This window comes from Rhinoraja longicauda, chromosome 38 (genome assembly GCF_053455715.1).
Source record: "Rhinoraja longicauda isolate Sanriku21f chromosome 38, sRhiLon1.1, whole genome shotgun sequence".
Classification (NCBI taxonomy): Eukaryota; Metazoa; Chordata; class Chondrichthyes; order Rajiformes; family Arhynchobatidae; genus Rhinoraja; species Rhinoraja longicauda.
The window spans coordinates 12,232,774-12,252,789 of record NC_135990.1 but is presented as its reverse complement, the minus strand read 5'-3'; the positions used below and the strand labels follow the sequence as shown (position 1 = coordinate 12,252,789).

Genomic DNA, 20,016 nt, shown 5'->3' with positions numbered 1-20,016 from the left:
CAAACAAATTGCAGTTTCAAAAATAATTTAATTAACTGTTCCAAATGGTAATTTGACAATTTCTTCCCATTTGATTTTTTTGGTTTGCTTGGCAAATCTGGGATCAAAGACATTAGATGAGGGCAAATAAAAAATGACAGCTGTTTAAAATTTATTTTGGTAACACTTAAAATGTAGTACATTCAAACACTGCTTTATATTAAACATTATGTTTATTTGCTGCACATCCCAAGTACTCCTGTTGAGTGACAATTGGTCGTTTTCTCTGGTGGAGCTTGCGTGATTTACTTGGAATGGATTCGTCCACAGGGCGCAAGGTGCTGTTACCTGGTGATCATTATCTCGCACTGGCCCACTTGCAATTTGAATGGGTTGGAATGCTTCCAATAATAGTCCCCACAACTCTGGGGGAGAGTTCCAGAGAATTGCTACATTCTTTTTTTTTTAATTCAGTTTTAAATGTTGAGACTCGGGTGAGACATTGGCTACATAAACAGACATGTTTAAATCTGATTCTGTCACCATTTCAAAGGGATGATGGGTGTCCTGTTCACAGCAGATTCTTGTCAGGACAGTGCTGTCTAATGGAGTCTTCTTGTAGCCATTGTTGGAATGTCGGATGCAAGCCAACGTTCTTGGTTGTGAGATGCTGCAGATTATACCGAGTGTGCACGTGAATGCAAATTCTTTGGTTTTGGTTCTTTATTCTTCTGACTAAAACAATTACAATGTCCATGTACTACATATATATTGGTTTATTTTGACGAGTGTATTTACATTTGTTCAAGTACAACCAAACACCAGATGGCATTGTGCACCGACACTACATATTTGTTCCATTTTCTCCATTTCCTGATTCCTGCTACTTAAACCTGATTCATTCCCTTTTTGATTTTTGAAGCTATCTTTCTCTGCCTCCATTCCTGATCTTGAGCAGGTCTTGTGGTTCATCTGGGATCAAATGGAAACTTCAATCAGCTTAACTCTCTATTCTTGATGTTGGGCAGCTTTAAACCAGCCAAACTCCCGATGAAGAGCATGATTGCTACCAGAAGGATGGGTACAGTGCATTGCACATCAACGAGTTCCCCAAATGCAACATTTCCCAAAATGGATCCAATTCGGCTAATTCCGGTGAACATTCCAATGGCAGATGACCTGTCAAGATAAATTTTAAAGTTTAATTTCTAAACATAACATTCCAATAGCTGCTGTCACGTTTTCCTACATAGATGCTTAGTTGCTTAATGTGTATTAAAAAACTTGTTTACTATATGGCAAATTTTTGTCCATATTTAGTATGATTGTACCCATAGATTTGATACATGGCTGCAAGTGCAGCCTTGGGATAAATTGTCCGATGGAAGTGATGGGGAAAGTGAGCAAGTTTGCTCTCCAAGGAGTCTTAACATCAGAGTGAGGAAATGAGCAGACCCTGCCTGGCCAGCTAGCTCAGTCGTGTTTTCAACCAGAGGTCCAAACTCATGAGACCAGGGTAAGTGCACCTTCCCCAGCAAGTTATATCGGCACGACAAGTTGTTTTTCTGCTATTAAACAGGAATGAATTAACTAAGCATTTGGGTGAAATTGAAGAGGTTAGGGGAGTTTATCTTTGTATTGTTGCTGCTTTAATAATTCTAAATTGGAGCTGCAGGCTAATGCCCTTCAGATAAAGTAACCTGTAAGATGGTGCTAGTTTTAACTTTCCAAAAATCACAAGTTGGAAAAGGTTTGATATAATTGGGAAAATAGTAAATGTAACTCCATTCAAAATAGAGGGACTGGTGGGCATCGATAGGCTAATTGGCATAATATCTGAGGTGAAATGTTAGTCATTTTAGCAGGACTTTTAAAAATTTACAATTGAGCAAAATGGTTGAGAAATTTACCAATTGGTTGGAGTTGGAGCTGTACAGCACATGGTGCTTTGGCCTAAGTCACCCATGCCAAAGATGGACACAAAGCTGAAATGACTCAGCAGGTCAGATACCATCTCTGGAGAAAAGGAATAGGTGGTGTTTTAGGTCAAGACCCTTTGGACTCAAGAGTCTCGACCTGAAACGTCACCTGTTCCTTTCCAGAGATGCTGTCTGATTGCTGAGTTATTTCACTTTATTGTCTGTTTTCAGTTTAAACCAGTATCTGCAGTTCCATCCTACACATCATCCATGCCGAGTCCAATACTTATCCATGTGCTATGGCAAAGAGGGGAACTTTACAGGTTGAGGGAAGCTTGGACATGTTGGATGTGCTGTTTAAAAGAGATGTAAATGTAAGATCTAGATAGGCCTTGACTGGGTGGATGTGAAAAGTGATGTTCATTTAAAATGAGATGAAACTGAGGATTGAGTCTTTGCTTCCACGTCCCGGTGAGGAAGTGTTACAAATTCTGAATACTTTATAGATTTTCAAGTCTGGGTGTTAAAGGTACTGGGTGGAGAAGGAATGCAGAGTGATGTTGTAGATGTTGATATGCTGATCTTGAAAGGCAGAGCAAGCTCGAGTGACTGACTTCTAATTCAAGTAGTATAAGAAAATAACTGCAGATGCTGGTACAAATCGAAGGTATTTATTCACAAAATGCTGGAGTAACTCGGTAGGTCAGGCAGCATCTCAGGAGAGAAGGAATGGGCGACGTTTCGGGTCGAGACCCATCTTCAGAATGATGTCAGGGGGGCGGGACAAAGGAAGGATATAGGTGGAGACAGGAAGATAGAGGGAGATCTGGGAAGGGGAGGGGAAGAGAGGGACAGAGGAACTATCTAAAGTTGGAGAAGTCAATGTTCATACCACTGGGCTGCAAGCTGCCCAGGCGAAATATGAGGTGCTGTTCCTCCAATTTCCGGTGGGCCTCACTATGGCACTGGAGGAGGCCCATGACAAAGGTCAGACTGGGAATGGGAGGGGGAGTTGAAGTGCTCAGCCACCGGGTGATCAGATTGGTTAACGCAGACCGAGCGCAGGTGTTTAACAATCATTAACAATGATTGTTAAACTAATTAAATGTGCACAAGCTGTCCTCTGCAGGAGTGAGTGCTGAGCACAAAGTAGAACCCTAACTTTATGAGGGTGTTATGAAAAATAGAAATAACTTTTTATAGGATCCAATGTAAATCCTAATGCAAAATTGTATCCTTGGTGATTTAATTGATACTGTTTCTCAAGATTAGTACAGATTATTGATCAGAGGAAACAATGAAATCCAAGCAGGAACCTTATTCTATCTTCTATGACAGGTATTCAATAAGTGGGAGACTCAAAACTCCACCCCTTCCACATCCCTCCTCTCTTCCCTGTGCCCGCCCTAGACTTGCAGCCATGTCTCCCTTCTCCTTCCACCTATATTTCTTCCTGCAGCTTAACAATTCTCACCTCTTCTACCCTTGTCTCGTACCTGCTTATCTTTTTATCTCTGGCCTTTGTCCAATCATCTGCATATCAGAAACGCAGTCACCTGTGTCCACCTATCACTTGCCAAGTTTTGTCCCTCTTCCAGCTTTCTTTCCCCCCCCCCTCCCCAATCAGTCTGAAGGGTCCTGACCCAAAATGTCACCCATCCATGTTCTCCTGCAATGCTACCTGATCCACTGGTTTATGCCCAACACTCTCTTGTAAATCAGCTTCTGCAGTTCCTTGTCTTCAAAACTGGCACACTCTGATTGTAGCATATGTGGGTACCCTTGGTTAGTTTATATATCTATACAGCCCTCTGGATTAAATCTACCAAAAGCTGTTTGAAGGACTAATGGCATCAGTGAAGTAGTTCAAACCTACCCCATCAACCAATATCAATTGATTAATTCTCAATTCTTTGCGGCTTCCTGTCATATAGCAGAAAGATTTGAAGACGAACTCTTTAAAAGATGATTTTCTCCCATTAACCCCCATGAATGATCCAGTGAAGTCAGTTATAGAATGGTGAGGACGTAGAGAGATGAAGAAAAATGCACAAAAGTGATGATGATAAAGGAAACGGGCCAATGTTAGCTGTTGGATGAAAACAAGCTTGGGTGGGGGAGGGATGGAGAAAGGGAATGCTGGGGTTACTTGAAGTTACTTTTGTGCATATCTTTCATTGTTCTTTATCTCCACATGTCTATATCTCTCGTTCCCCTTCCCCTGACTAGTCTGAAGAAGGGTCTTGACCTGAAAAGTCACTCGTTCCTTCTCTCTAGAGATGCTGCCTGCCCCATTGAGTTACTCAAGCTTTTTGTATCTCTTCGGTTTAAAGCAGCATCTGCAGTTCCTTCCTACATAGAATAACGAGGGACCGTTCTCCCACCTGACACTAACCTACCTCAAGTTAGTGGGATAGAGTTCCAAGCCGATAACATCAAGTGAGTTCCAAGAAACCACTGAGATGGCACTGAATAGACATGCCATGACCAAGCTCTGGATTTTTGTCTTCACTTCCCAGATGAAGAACACACTGAGGCCTGAAAGAAACAGACTTGAACCTAGGAGATAAAACATTTAAAATATTACTGATTGGGGGAAAACAAATCAATTTCAAACCATTCTGCTTAGCAGTAAATTTCTCAGTCCACAGACAATTACATGTTGGAAATCATTTACTAATTTTATCTCCATTAATATTGCATTATGATTGGATCCTTTATACATTAGAGTGCAACAAATAACCTTCACCCTTCCATTCTGAGAGGGCACACAGCTTATTCTAAGCTTGGGATAAGATCTCAAGAAACTTGTTCCTAACGAGCAGCAAACTTGTTATCCAAACTCTGTCAGGTTCAGCGTCGCCTCTGCTTATTGCTCTGGCCAGGGTTGGCGTCCAGAGAGGACCTAACAATGTTGGTGGAGAGGTCAGTGCAGCGGTCGATGAGGATGGACTGTGAGGATGCTGCTGCTGGGGGAAGAAACAGGAGGAGGATCCGGCGTGGGGGCTGGCACTGTGGTACTTTGTACGCACCATTTATGGGCAACTGTTTGCATACCTTGGTATGCAAGCAAGGAATTTTGCTGTGACATGTCTTGTGACAAAGCATTAATTCAGTATTGACCTACTAAGGAAGTCCCTATATTTCAAAATCCTTGTTTCCAAATGTCATTGTGGTCTCTCCTCTCCATTGCTACAGTCTGACCAATAGCCCTCCAGTTACAGAGCATCTCAATTTAAAATCCTCCAGGTGGTCTTGGAGGGGAGGATGCTCAAACTGCGGGGCATCCTGGACAATACAGCTCCCCCCCTCCCTCCGTGACACACTGGTCAACCTGAGGAGCACCTTCAGCAACAGACTGGTCCCACCAAGATGCAGCACAGAACGAACGCCACAGGAGATCCTTCTTCCCTGCGGCTATCAAACTGTACAATTCCTCCCCCTTCTGTCGTGGGATAGACTAAGACTGACTCCCCTCCCCCCCCCCATCTTTCCACATCCCCAATCCTTTCCACTTGTCACTTTAATTTCATGTATTTTGTGTTTTTAGAGCTGTGGGGAGATCAACTTCCCTCTTGGGATAAACGTTCTATTGTATCATTTAGACCTTTTCGGGCAGAGATCTCACTACATATTCCAGTGAATATCAAAATTGTTCATCAGTGTAAGTAAGACTTTCTCTGGACAATGTTCACCCCCAACTAAAGACGCAGTTCGATCGCTTTCTAATTATTATTGCTGCCGTTCATAAATTGGCCATTGCATCTTGTACAACGCCATTGACCCATTGAAAGGTGGGTTTGTGACAAGCTTCGTACATGCAGGGCTGCACATGGTGTTAGGCAGCGCATTGTGCCCATTGTCAATCCCCTTTATACGTTGGGGTGTTGGTTACTCACAGAGCAAGAGTTTTCCTCCCAGCAGATCCATCATTAGTATGGAGAAGATATTTCCAGGAAGATTGGCAGCTGCTAAAATGAATCCTTCTTTGTAAACTACAGAAGAGAAATACATTTTAAACTCGACAAACGGCAGGGTGAGAAAGCAAATTAACTTTTTAAAATGTGCACTTGATTACCTCTTCAGCTTGGTAAGTAAAAGGTTTGAAAGCAGGAGAGTCCGATGGACAAAGATGCGAGGATTGTCCTATCGTGAGGCTAAAACAGCTGCACTAGTATCGTTGGAGACTGCCTTTCCAAATACAGATCCATAATAGCCAATAACATTGTTTTTCATCATAGTCTGAAATGAACATGCTATTTAAAATGGAAACACAACTTCTCAACCACTTGCACAGGTCCTGTCGCAACTTTTAAGACATATTTAGACAGGTGCATGGATAGGATAGGTTTTGAGGGATATGGGCCAAATGCAGGCAGGTGGGACTAGTGTTGTTGGGGGGGGGAGCTGGACTGATGGGCCTGTTTCCACACTGTCTCACTCTTCCCAGGACCAATGGTTGTTGGATGGATGACTTCACAGTAACAGCTGGAAACAGTGAAAACAGGCGTGGTTTGCTTTGATTTACTGCATCCTTGCCAGAAGCAGATTGTCAAAATTTGACTTGCACCAAAAACTATTTCCTTTCTGAGCTCCAATCCCACAGTGTCCACAAGCCCTTTGATTCTTGTCAACAATGGGATGAAATCCCACCAGTTTAATGTAGCAAGTCTTTGTGTTATTGCTGTCGGCAGTCCAAGACCCAGCAGCTTATGCAAACTATATCATGCACCAATAACTATGGAATATTTAAATACATTTTGTATATTTTAATATATTTCACTTTCAAGTTGTGAGGCTGAATAAATAATTCATGTGGAAAGGTAGGAGACAAAATGCAATTTAAAAATAAGTACAGAGGGACCTTGGTGTGCAAGTCTGTACGAATAGAAAAGGTAGACAAAATGCTGGAGTAACTCAGTGGGTCAGGCAGCATCTCGGGAGAGAAGGAATGGGGACCTGACCTCAGTCTGAAGAAGGGTCTCGACCCGACACGTCACCCATTCCTTCTCTCCCGAGATGCTGCCTGACCCGCTGAGTTACTCCAGCATTTTGTGTCTACCTTCAATTTAAACCAGCATCTGCAGTTTATTTCCTACACGGATAGAAACAGTGATGAAGGCACAGCGAGATGAGTTGGGGCGTTGAATATCAGTAGGATCGGTAAGGAACAAATTGCTTAGGCCACGGCTGGAATACAGGCGCTTCCCAGCTTGTGAATGCCTGTCCTGTGTAAGCCTGTACACAGGATCGAGTGCTTGTGAGACACGTGGGGTGGATTTATTGGCTATTGTGGGGCATCTTCAGTGGGCGAGATCTTGGTTCACGGCAGCATGTCCAGTTTATGAACTGTTTGGGATAGGAACAGGTCACTGGGACAGAACCCTGCCTGGAACCAAGAATGACCTGTTCTGGTCTCCACTCTGTAGGGAGGACACAATTGAGCTGATGAGGGTGCAAAGGAGATTCACCAGTGAAATACTTCAGTTATCAGGGGGAGTAGAGAGGTTGTGTTTGCTTTCCTTGGAGTGGAGGAACTGAGGGGAGAACTGACGGAGTACAAAACTGAAGGGCTTGTATCATCAAAAAGCGTCGTCCCAGAGTAATGTGTAAAGCTAGATGGCACGGTGTAAGGAAAGGAACGAGAGATTTGGAGGAGTTTTAGGGGAGAACCTTTTCACCTTGAGGATGTTAAAAACACATCCCATAGGGATGGTGGAGACAGACTCGACCAATGAATTGCCCAGGCAATTATGGATGGTGGAATTGGTGGTTTTGTGGGTGGTACGAAGGTAGGTGAAGGGTAGGTAGTGCTGAGGAAGCAGGGTGGCTGCAAAAGGACAAGTTGGGGGAGTTGGCAAAGAAGTGGCAACTGGAATACAGCACAGCAAAGTGTATGGTTAGCAATGAAAGTGTAGACGACTTCTAACTGGGAAGAGGATTTAGAAATCTGAGGTGCTAAAGGACTTGGTGCTGGTGCAGGATTCCCAAAAGGGTAACTTGCAGGTTGAGTCAGTGGTGAGGAAGGCAAATGAAATGCTAGTAGTTATTTTGATGGAGCTGGAATGCTGAGGCTTTAAGCTGCTGGAGAGGCCGTGTCTGGGACAGTGTAGGCAGTTTTGGGCCCCGTATCTGAGGAAAGATGTGCTGGTTTGGAGAGGGTCCAGAGGAGGATTGAGAATGATCTCGCGAATCATTGGGTTAATGTATGAAGAGAGTTGAAGACCCACTGGTCTCGACCAGAAACGTCACCTATTCTTTTTATCCAGAGATGCTGCCTGTCCACGTGGAGTTACTCCAGCTTTTTGTGTCTATCTTCTGGATAATGAAAGGCTGAGAGAGAGAGAGAGAGTGGAGGTGGAAAGCATGTTTTCAGTAATGGAAGAGTCTCGGACCAGAAGCCTTATGAACAAAGTACTGGTAAATGGTATTGGCACAGATGGGTATAGTTGATGATTAGCATCGTGATGATGGGCCAGAGTGCCCATGACCTGAAAACTATAAATAATTTTAAAGTTCTTCCTCTTCCCCATGGGTTCAGATGTTATCCTCTGGAACAAAGAGCTCTCAGCCAACTGTCTGAAGAAGGGTCTCAACCTGAAACGTCACCCATTCCCTCTCTCCTGAGATGCTGCCTGACCTGCTGAGTTACTCCAGCATTTTGTGAATAAATACCTTTGATTTGTACCAGCATCTGCAGTTATTTTCTTATAACACGTACCGGTTGTTCTGACCGGGTAGCAGGTGATGTTTTCTGTGCCTTGGCTACTTGGGCTGGACCAGTTGGTTGAACAAGCGGATCCACCACTGATGTCGATGCGTTTTAGCAGCTCGGGAAACCACATCCACAGACCATAAAACCTGGGGAGAGAGGGGCGTGGGAGGGGAAGGGGACGGGTCCACAAGTCACTCCAAACACAGGGGCAATGCGATTTGCAACCTTGGTGTCTAGAGACTCTTGAAATAAATATTGGAACATTGGGCACTTTCTTTATGTAAGTAAGTGATGGTCGGTCAGCCCGACCCAGGTTCCAACAAAGAACTGTAAACGCTGGGATCATCATAAACACAAACTGCTGGAGTAGCTACAATGAAGGTCATAAGGAATAGGAGTAGAATGAGGCCATTTGGCCCATCAACTTTACTCCGCCATTCAATCATGGCTGATCTATCTCTCCCTTCTAACCCCATTCTCCTGCCTTCTCCCCATAACCTCTGACACCCGTACTAATCAAGAATCCATCTATCTCTGCCTTAAAAATATCCACTGACTTGGCGTCCACTGCCTTCCGTGCAAAGAATTCCACAGGTTCACCACCCTCTGATGAAAAGGTCTGAAGAAAGGTCCTGACCAAAATGGCACCCACCAAAATGGCAGCCAGCCAGAGACACTGCCCGAGCCACTGAGTTACTCCAGGACTGTGCTCTATCCATGTGGGCTTCCTCTCACGGTCTACGGGTCGATGTGTTAATTAACCATTGTACGTTGCCTCAAGGGGTAGGTGAACGGAGGGGGGTGCATGGGAATTAGTTTAAAGATTTTAAAGACACTGCCTTCAGCCCAACGAGTGCACACTGACCATCGATGGCTTGTTAACACTAGATCTATGTTATCCCACTTTCACATCCACTCCCTACATGCTCAGAAATTTCCAGAGGCCAATTAACCAAGAAACCCTTATGTCTATGGGATGTGGGAGAAAACTGGAGCGCCCGGAAGAAATCTATACGGCAAACGTACGGCTTGAACCCGGTTATCAGGCACTGGCAGAGCTGCTGCCTCACAGTGCCAGAGACCTGGGAATGGGTGCGGAAATTACAGTAATGGGATTAACGTAGGATTCGGGCAAGCAACAAAAAGACAGTGTTGAAGAAACTCAGCGGGTCAGGCAGCATCTGTGGAGAACATGGACAGGTGATGTTGTGGGACAGGACACTTTTTCAGACCAGTGATCTGCCTGCAGAACACAACAGAAGATCCTTCTTCCCTGTGGCTATCAAACTTTACAACTCCTTCCCCTTCTGTCGTGGGGTAGACAGACTGACTCCCCTCCCCTTCCCCCCCTCCCCCCCTAAAATAATCTTCGCACATCCCCCAAGCCTTTCCACTCGTCATTTTAATTTCATGTATCTTGTGTTTTATGACTGTGGTTTGATCGCGACTACGGATGCTGTCTGTACGGAGTTTGTACGTTCTCCCCATGACCCATGTGGGTTTCCTCCCACACTCCAAAGACGTACAGGTTTGTAGGTTAATTGGTTTGGTAAATGTAAAAACTGTCCCTAGTGGGTATAGGATGGTGTTAATGTGCAGGGATCGCTGGTCGGCGTGGACTGGGTGGGCCGAAGGGCCTGTTTCCGCGCTGTATCTCTAAACTAAACTGAACTAAACTTGCACTCTGCGTTGCAGATGGATTAGAGGTTATATTGTCTGGCTTCACCAGTTGGACAACCCAGTGCAGAATTTGACACACAGCTCAGAGTATATATTTAGTCTAATTTCTAATCACGTTTCTGTGAGGAATGTGAAAGCAAACTTATTCCCACTCACAGGTGGACACGAAATGCTGGAGTGACTCAGCAGGTCAAGCTGAGCTCTCCTGAGATGCTGCCTGACCCGCTGAGTTACTCCAGCATTTTGTGTGTGCCTTCGATTTACACCAGCATCTGCAGTTCTTTCCTACAGTTATTCCCACTCACCGTGAGTTGTGCTTTGTGCCTCTCAAGTGGGGGGGGGGGGGAGGAGGGGGTTCGGGGGGGAGGGGGAGTTGGGGGTGGAGGGGATTCAGGCCCAGGTCTGAGGGGGTGGGGGTGGGGAGGAGGGGGTTCGGGGTGGAGGGGAGTTCGGGGTGGGGTGGAGAGGGGGTGGGGGGGGAGAGGGTTCGGGGTGGAGGGGGTTCAGGCCCGGGTCTGATGGGGTGGGGAGGAGAGGGTTCGGGGTGGAGGGGAGTTCGGGGGGGAGAGGGTTCAGGGTGGAGGGGGTTCGGGGTGGAGGGGGTTCGGGGTGGAGGGGGGTTCAGGCCCGGGTCTGAGGGTTCGGGGTGGAGGGGAGTTCGGGGGGGAGAGGGTTCAGGGTGGAGGGGGTTCGGGGTGGAGGGGGTTCGGGGTGGAGGGGGTTCGGGGTGGAGGGGGGTTCAGGCCCGGGTCTGAGGGGGTGGAGACTGTACTGGGGGGCAGGCCCTGTCGTGCTGTAACTCACCCGAAGGAGATGCTGAAGAAGATGACAGAGAGCACGGCTGACGTTTGTGCCAGCTTCGGGGAGAAGATTTTCCGGATCGGATCCATGGCCTGGGAATGGAAACAGGCCCTCGGGGTCAATGAGAGGGTCCCAGGCATCACCGGCACTATCTGCCCCCTCTCCCTCTCTTGTCCGCCTCTACCAGTCACCCGCCACCACCTGTCTCCCTGCCCCATCTTCCCCCCCCTCCTCACCTGGATCCACCGCCCCTGACTCCTCCCCCCCCCCCCGACTCCTCCCCCCCCCCCCCCCCGACTCCTCTCCCCCCCCTGACTCCTCCCACCCCCCCGACTCCTCTCTCCCCCCCCCCCCCCCCCCCCGACTCCTCTCTCCCCCCCCCTTATACAGGCCCTCTCCCCTCTCCCAATCCAGGCAGTAGACTCGAGGTCTTCCTGCTGAGTTCCTCCAGCACACTATTTTTGATTTGCTCGGTAGAAGGAGGTCTTTGTTGTGATAACGATACTCTCTGCCCCTCATTGAGCTGGCCGACCGGCCGGCTATACACAGTGAACCTCAGCCGATAGCCCACACACCAGGGTCTGGAGCACAGGTGAGACCACCCCATCTCCCCTGACTAACAGTAGGAACAAAGAACTGCAGATGCTGGTTAATGCCAAAGATAGACACAAAGTGCTGGAGTAACTCAGCGGGCCAGGCAGCATCTCTGGAGATAAAGGATGCATCGTGTTATGTCACCTATTCCTGCATCTCCAGAGATGCTGCCTGACCCGCTGAGTTACTCCAGCACTTTGTGTCTTTATTTTGCAAACCGCCACCTGGAGTTCCTCGTTTATACATCTCAATAATGCACACTCCCATCTTTAAAGAAAACGCTCTTGCCACTCGCGTGGATCCTGGGGGTGACTGATATCCCCCCCCCTGTTTGAGAGGAGCCCCCTCGACTGCCCACAGAGTGAGCTGACTGACTCCCACTGCAACAGTGTGTCCACTCCTGTCTTATCCTGGGCAAGACCACCATGCAAAGGTGGTGTTGATGGATGACCTGAAGACACGCTGTGCAGCACGTGAACGACGCCAGTCCGCGATACAGCAACGCATTTTATATTTGTAAGTTTTATAAAGGATTACTGGGCAGGATCAGCAGCACGGTGGTGCAGCGGTCAAGTTGCTGCCTAGCAGCGCCAGAGACCCGGGTTCCATCCCGACCTCGGGGGCAGTCTGTGGGGAGTTTGTACGTTCTCCCCATGACCTGCGTGGGTTTTCTCCAAGAGCCGCGATTTCCTCCCACACTCCAAAGACGCACGGGTTTGTACGCTAATTGGCTTGGTGAAATGGTAAATTGTCCTGTGTGTGTGTAGGAAAATAACTGCCGATGCTGGTACACACCAAAGGTATCACAAAATGCTGGAGTAACTCAGATGCTGCCTGACCTGCTGAGTTACTCCAGCATTTTGTGATACGTGTGTGTGTGTGTGTGTGTGTGTAGGTTAGTGTTGGTATGTGGGGATTGCTGGTCGACGCGGACTCGGTGGGTCGAAGGGCCTGTTTCTGTATCTGTAACCTAAACTAAAGACACAAAGTGCTGGAGCCGGCTCTGTCCCTTGTGCGTAGGATAACGTTAGTGTGCAGGGATTGCTGGGCGGTACGGACAGGGTGGGCCGAAGGGCCTGCTTCCGCGCAGTATCTCTGAACTGAACTAAGAGACACGGTGAGGAGTTAAGTAGAGCCCGTACCTTCAGTAGCTGGTCTTTGAGCCAGTCCACATGACTGCTGTGAAACTTGCTGCTCGTTTTCTCAATGGTGGGGATCAAGAGTCGGCGAACCTGCGGACGAGAGAAACCTGGAGATGAAGGAGGAGATCGTGGAATCGAAGCTCTGAGGACCAAAGGGAGAGTTACTTACCCACTGGGAGACAGCCCAGTGCCATGACCACAAGGACTAGCTGCTTATGTTCACGGGCATTCATCTGGGTGTTCTGCTCAGCCACAGAGGACTCGCGCTGAGCTCTCGTGCTTTTTGAGAGATGCTGCACGTACGCAGGACCTTCGGCCCGTCACCTCTCTGCTGACCACAACCACCCATTCACACTCATCCCTGCTTTAATCTCATTGTATTCTCCCCACATTCGCATCAGTTCCCCCCAGATTTAACCCCATCTCACGCGCGCAATGGGAATGATACGCACCATCTGTACGGGGTTTGTACGTTCTCCCTGTGACTGCGTGGGTTTTCTCCTGGCGCTCCGGTTTCCTCCCACATTCCAAAGACATGCATGTTTGTAGGTTAATTGGCTTCTGCAAGTTGTAAATGGTCCCGAATGTGTAGGATAGTGCTAGTTTGTGGGGTGGTGGCTGGTCGGTGCAGACTCGGTGGGCCGAAGGGCCTGTTTCCGTGCTGTATCGCTCGAAAGAGGGGGGGTGGGGGGAGAGAGCCAAAGATCCTGGAGGAAACTGGGAGAGTGCAAACTCGATACAGACAGCGCCAGAGGTCAGGATTGAACCTGGGTCTCTGGAGCTGTGAGACAGCAGCACTACCCGCTGTGCCACTCTTTCTACAAGTCAACGACACTTTGCCTCCCCTGACACTTGTTCTTTCACAGCATCACCCCTGAGTGCACTCTCTCGCCCGGGAATTATAATCTTCGCTCCCCTCCACCATCCTCCCTTCTGCATCTTGCAAAGCAGCTGCTGCCTCATAGCACCAGAGACCCAGGTTCAATCCTGACCTCTGTGTGGATGGGCAGGAAAGGTTTAGAGGAATATATGGGCCAAACATGGGCAAATGGGACTAGCTGAGATGGGGCATCTGGTTGGCATAGGCGAGTTGGGCTGAAGATAGGGTGGCCAACTGCTGGGACATCCCATATTTTGGGCTAAATTGTACGGGACCGCCATTGTCCTGTATTAGGCCCGGGGAGCGCTGTAGGCCCCGACTCTGTAGGTCCCGACAGTTCTGATCCCGACACTCACGGTTTCCGCCATTTTAACTCCAGACAGTGTAGGCCCCGGCACCGCCTAATGGAGGTTGCCTAGCAACCCGCCTCCCGGCCCGGGTGACCGCCATTGGTGGAGAGGGTGCACATGGCCGCTGGCTGGGTGACGCCACCTTGTCCGGTATTTGGGAGTGAGGAAGTTGGCAACCCCAGCCGAAGGGCCTGTTTCCATGCTGCAGGACTCTGTGAACTGCAGGGGCTGGTTTACAAAAAAAGACCCAAGGGGCTGGAGTAACTCAGCAGGTCAGGCAGCATCTCTGGAGAACATGGATAAGTGATATTTCAGGTTAATCAGTTCAGTTTGGAGATACAGGGCGGAAACAGGGCTTTTGGCCTCGTGAGTCGGCGCCGACCAGCGATCCCCTAACACTATCCTACACACTAGGGATAGTTTATGATTTTTCAACAAAGCCAAATAACCTACAAACCTGTACGACTTGAGTTTGGGAGGAAACCAGGGCACCCAGAGAAAACCCGCGTGGCCATGGGGAGAATATACGAACCCCGTACAGACAGCACCCATCATCAGACTCGTATCATATCATATCATATATATACAGCCGGAAACAGGCCTTTTCGGCCCTCCAAGTCCGTGCCGCCCAGTGATCCCCGCACATTAACACTATCCTACACCCACTGGGGACAATTTTTACATTTACCCGCCAATTAACCTACAAGTCAAGTCAAGTCAAGTCAAATTTATTTGTCACATACACATACTCGATGTGCAGTGAAATGAAAGTGGCAATGCCTGCGGGTTGTGCACAAAAATAATTACAGTTACAGCATATAAATAAAGTTAATAAGTTACTAAACATAGCACAAAAAGTGTCGACAAAAATTTAGTCTCTGGGGTTATCAAAGTTGACAGTCCTGATGGCCTGTGGGAAGAAGCTCCGTCTCATCCTCTCCGTTTTCACAGCGTGACAGCGGAGGCGTTTGCCTGACCGTAGCATCTGGAACAGTCCGTTACTGGGGTGGCAGGGGTCCCTCATGATCTTGCTTGCTCTGGATCTGCACCTCCTGATGTATAGGTCCTGCAGGGGGACGAGTGTAGTTCCCATGGTGCGTTCTGCCGAACGCACTATTCTCTGCAGGGCCATCCTGTCCTGGGCAGAGCTGTTCCCAAACCAGACTGTAATGTTGCCGGACAGGATGCTCTCTACAGCCCCAGAGTAGAAGCAATGGAGGATCCTCAGCGACACTCTGAATTTCCTCAGTTGTCTAAGGTGGTAAAGGCGCTGCTTAGCCTTACCCACCAGTGCGGCAATGTGCGTTGCCCACGTCAGATCCTCTGAGATGCGGACTCCCAAGTATTTGAAATTGCTCACCCTATCCACAACAGACCCATTTATCTCCAGTGGCGTGTACGTCCTTGGATGTTTAGCCCTTCTGAAGTCCACAATCAGCTCCTTTGTTTTAGTGACATTCAAGAGGAGGCTATTGTCCTGACACCAGAGTGCCAGATCAGCCACCTCCTCCCGGTAGGCCTTCTCATCGTTGTTGGAGATCCGGCCCACCACCACAGTGTCATCAGCAAACTTGATGATGGAGTTTGAGCTGAACCTGGCCCTACAGTCATGTGTGTACAGGGAGTACAGTAGGGGGCTAAGGACGCAGCCCTGGGGGGATCCTATGTTCAGGGTGAGGGAGCTAGATGTGTGTTCCCCCATCCTGACCACTTGGGGCCTGGCAGTGAGAAAGTCCAGGACCCAGGCACACAGAGGGGTGCTAAGCCCCAGTTCCAGCAGCTTCTCAACCAGTCTGCTGGGGACTATTGTGTTGAATGCTGAACTAAAGTCAATGAACAGCATCCTCACATAGCCCCCCTGGCTGTCCAGATGAGAGAGAGCGGTGTGTAGAACCTACATCTTGCTCATGATAGGTTTAAGGAGGAAATTGATAAATATTTGAAAGATTGAGGGTTGTGGAGAAAGAGTTGAGGTCAGTGTAAAAATGCCCTGGTCAAATTAAATGGTGGGTCTGGTAGCTGCCTTCTCCTGTTACTGCTTTTTTTATATTTACCCAGCCAATTAACCTACATACCTGTACGTCTTTGGAGTGTGGGAGGAAACCGAAGATTTCGGAGAAAACCCACGCAGGTCACGGGGAGAACGTACAAACTCCTTACAGTGCAGCACCTGTAGTCAGGATCGAACCTGAGTCTCCGGCGCTGCATTCGCTGTAAAGCAGCAACTCTACAGCTGCGCTACCGTGCTTTGTTTGGCACAGACGTTGTGGGCTAGAAGTCCCTCAATTGGCTTCGTACAGGGATGGGCCGAGCCAGACCAATATGAACAAATGGGGCTATGCAGATGTGGCAGGCACAGAATGTGCGTGTGGAACATCTGTACAATCCATGCCACACCTACTAAGTTGCCCACTTCTTGGTGAACAACGCTGCCTGGAAGATCTAGCGGTGGCAAACGAGAAGGCTGTGCACTGTGCCTGGCCGAACACTTGAAACATAGATGATGGACACGAAAGAAGAATTGTGGACTGAAGGGCCTGTCAGCGTGCTGTGCTGTGCTGTGCTGTGCTGTGCTGTGCTGTGCTGTGCTGTGCTGCACTATGTTGTAAGTAGCCCGCTGTTCACTTACCGGGCAGGAGCCTGCTGTCCCACGCCAATTCCACTGGAACATCCACTCGAAAACCCGCAGGGCTTCTTCCTCTTGACCCGTCTGTACAGGGAGAAGTAGGGAGTCGTTACTGAACAATTTAAGAAGGGGAGGCAGGGTGGCACAGCGGTAGAGTTGCTGCCTTACAGCGCCAGACTCAATCTAGAATTTAGATGAGAGGAGATCTTATCGAAACATATAAGATTATTAAGGGGTTGGACACGTTAGAGGCAGGAAACATGTTCCCAATGTTGGGGGAGTCCAGAACCAGGGGCCACAGTTTAAGAATAAGGGGTAGGCCATTTAGAACGGAGATGAGGAGAAACTTTTTCAGTCAGAGAGTTGTAAATCTGTGGAATTCTCTGCCTCAGAAGGCAGTGGAGGCCAATTCTCTGAATGCATTCAAGAGAGAGCTAGATAGAGCTCTTAAGGATAGCGGAGTCAGGGGGTATGGGGAGAAGGCAGGAACGGGGTACTGATTGAGAATGATCAGCCATTATCACATTGAATGGCGGTGCTGGCTCGAAGGGCCGAATGGCCTACTCCTGCACCTATTGTCTATTGTCTATAATCCCGACTACGGGTGCCGTCTGTACGGAGTTTGTACCTTCTCCCCGTGACCTGCGTGGGTTTTCCCCTGGATGTCCGGTTTCCTCCCACATTCCAAAGACGTGCAGTTTTGTAGGTTAATTGGCTTTGGAAAAATTGTAAATTGTCCCCAGTGTGTGTAGGATAGTGTTAGTGCAGGGGGGGGTCGCTGGTCGGCACGGACTCGGTGGGTCGAAAGGCATGTTTCCACACTGTATATCTAAAAACATTTTAAATCTTTAAACTAAACTCAGTCCTGATGCGAGGAACTACTTTTTATTCTTGCACATAAATGTTTGGGCCCAGGAAAGAGCCGAAGAACAGTGACCTCAGGGTATAGGTACATAGTTCCCAAATATCATGAGCACTAATAGATAAGGTGAACAGTCACAGTCTTTTTCCCAGGGGTAGTGGAATCTAAATCTATCATATCATATCATATCATATACATACAGCCGGAAACAGGCCTTTTCGGCCCTCCATAGATACAATACAATACCCGAAACGTCACCCATTCCTTCTCTCCTGAGATGCTGCCTGACCTGCTGAGTTACTCCAGCATTTTGTGAAAGGCATAGGAACAAGGTGAGAGGGGAAAGATGTAAAAGTGATTCCAGGGCAGCCTTTTCCGCACAGAAGGTGTTTGGAACAAGCTAAAGGAGAGTATAATTATAATGTTTAAAATATATTTCCGACAGGTGGATAAGAAAGATTTAAGAGGGATATGAGCCAAACACAGGTAAAGGAGGTTAGTTCAGGTATGAATCTTGGTCAGCATGGACGAGGTGGGATGAAGGGCCCGTTTCTGTGCTCTATACCTCTACCATTAAATGTTCACACTGGCCTTTTGTTTCAACCAACACCCCCTCCCCACCTGTGTCCACCTGCCACGCTTTGTCCTGCCTCTCCTCTCTTCCAGCTTTCCTCCTCTAGTCTGAAGAAGGGCCCCTGACCAAAACCCTTACCTCCCCATGTTCTCCAGAGATGCTGCCTGACCTGCTGAGTTTCTCCAGAACCTTGTAAGCCAGTTATCTGCAGCTCCTTGTTTCTACATTTTGACTGCTCCACTGGAAATCTCCTCAAGGTATGTCTACTTTGAAGAAGTTCTCCACCTTTCTTCTCCTCCCCCCACCCCACCCCTACAGTCAGTCTGAAGAAGGGTCCTAATCCGAAACGTCACCTAAGTATCCCAAGTCCTCCAGAGATGCTGCCTGACCTGCTGAGTTACTCCAGCACTTTGTGTTCTGCCTTGGCCTACTGCCAACTTTGGTCCAATGATATTCTAGTTGCTTTTTAATGTTATAACTGGTCTAGGTAAAGTTATAACTCAGCGGGACAGGCAGTATCTCTGGAGAAGGGTCTCGACCCGAAACGTCACCCATTCCTTCTCCAGAGATGCTGCCTGTCCCACTGAGTTACTCCAGCTTTTTGTGTCTATCTTCAGTTTAAACCAGCATCTGTAGTTCCTACATCTACCTGCGGAACAGAGCTCTCTCACACCTGGAGAGGCCGGATAGCACTGTGAGAATCATGCTCTTTGATTTCTCCAGCGCATTCAACACCATCCAGCCGGGGCTTCTGGGGGGCAAGCTGGAGCGCACAGGAGTGGATCACCATCTCACATCCTGGATTCTGGATTACCTCACCAACCGACCACAGTATGTGAGGACAAAGGACCTGGTCTCGGACAGGGTGGTCTGCAGCACTGGGGTTCCGCAGGGAACAGTGCTAGCTCCATTCTTGTTCACCCTGTACACTGTGGACTTCAGGCACAGCTCTGCAGACTCCTATCTACAGAAGTTCTCTGACGACTCTGCCATCGTCGGCCTCATCACGGGCGACGAGGACAGGGCGTACAGAGAACTGATCAAGGAGTTTGTGGACTGGTGCCAGCGGAACTGCCTCCGGATCAACGCGGGGAAAACCAGGGAGATGGTGGTAGATTTCCGCAAGAGCAGCCAGGTCTCCCCGACACCGGTGAACATCCAGGGAATGGACATCGAGAGGATGGATTCTTATAAGTACCTGGGTGTCTACCTCAACAATAAACTGGACTGGACTGAAAACACCGATGCCCTATACAGAAAGGGCCAGAGCAGACTTTATCTGTTAAGGAGACTCAGGTCCTTTGGAGTGCAGGGGGCATTCCTAAGGACCTTCTACAACACGGTGGTTGCATCGGCCATCTTCTATGGAGTGGTCTGCTGGAGCAGCAGCATCTCAGCGGCGGAAGGGAAGAGACTCGACAAGCTGGTCAGGAAGGCCAGCCTTGTCCTGGGTTGCCCCCTCGACTCAGTGCAGGCGGTGGGAGAGAGGAGGATGATGGCAAAGCTAACATCGCTGCTGGACAACGACTCCCACCCCATGCAGGACACTGTCACTGCACTGAGTAACTCCTTCAGTGACAGACTCCTTCACCCCAAGTGCGTGAAGGAGAGATATAGGAGGTCCTTCCTTCCCGCTGCTGTGAGACTGCACAACCAGCACTGCTCCCAGCAGACGAGTCAACAATAACAGCTAAGAACACACAGAAAACTGATGACAATTTATGTATCTGTTATTTATAATGAATGATTTCTTGCTCTCTTGCTATCCACTTTGCTGCTGTAACACTGTAAATTTCCCTGGTGTGGGACGAATAAAGGTATATATTAGGTAAAGAAAATATTTATTGAAGACAGAAGACAGCAGACGTCTCCGCTCCAGGGCAATGCCAGTGTA

The 20,016-nt window shown here is 48.4% G+C and overlaps 1 protein-coding gene across 1 annotated transcript in view; it reads right to left on the bottom strand.

Moving 5' to 3' along the window:
* Positions 1–122: 122 nt before the first annotated feature.
* Positions 123–20,016, bottom strand: part of sv2 (synaptic vesicle glycoprotein 2) — a 59,169-nt gene continuing 39,275 nt past the window's right edge. The window contains exons 7-13 of the mRNA XM_078429963.1: positions 16,690–16,770; positions 12,831–12,920; positions 11,098–11,186; positions 8,620–8,759; positions 5,798–5,893; positions 4,298–4,457; positions 123–1,158 (exon numbers count right to left, since the gene is read on the bottom strand). Of these exons, the coding sequence (XP_078286089.1) occupies positions 975–1,158; positions 4,298–4,457; positions 5,798–5,893; positions 8,620–8,759; positions 11,098–11,186; positions 12,831–12,920; positions 16,690–16,770 (840 nt within the window). The 3' untranslated portion in view covers positions 123–974. The remainder of the gene's footprint in view (positions 1,159–4,297; positions 4,458–5,797; positions 5,894–8,619; positions 8,760–11,097; positions 11,187–12,830; positions 12,921–16,689; positions 16,771–20,016) is intronic.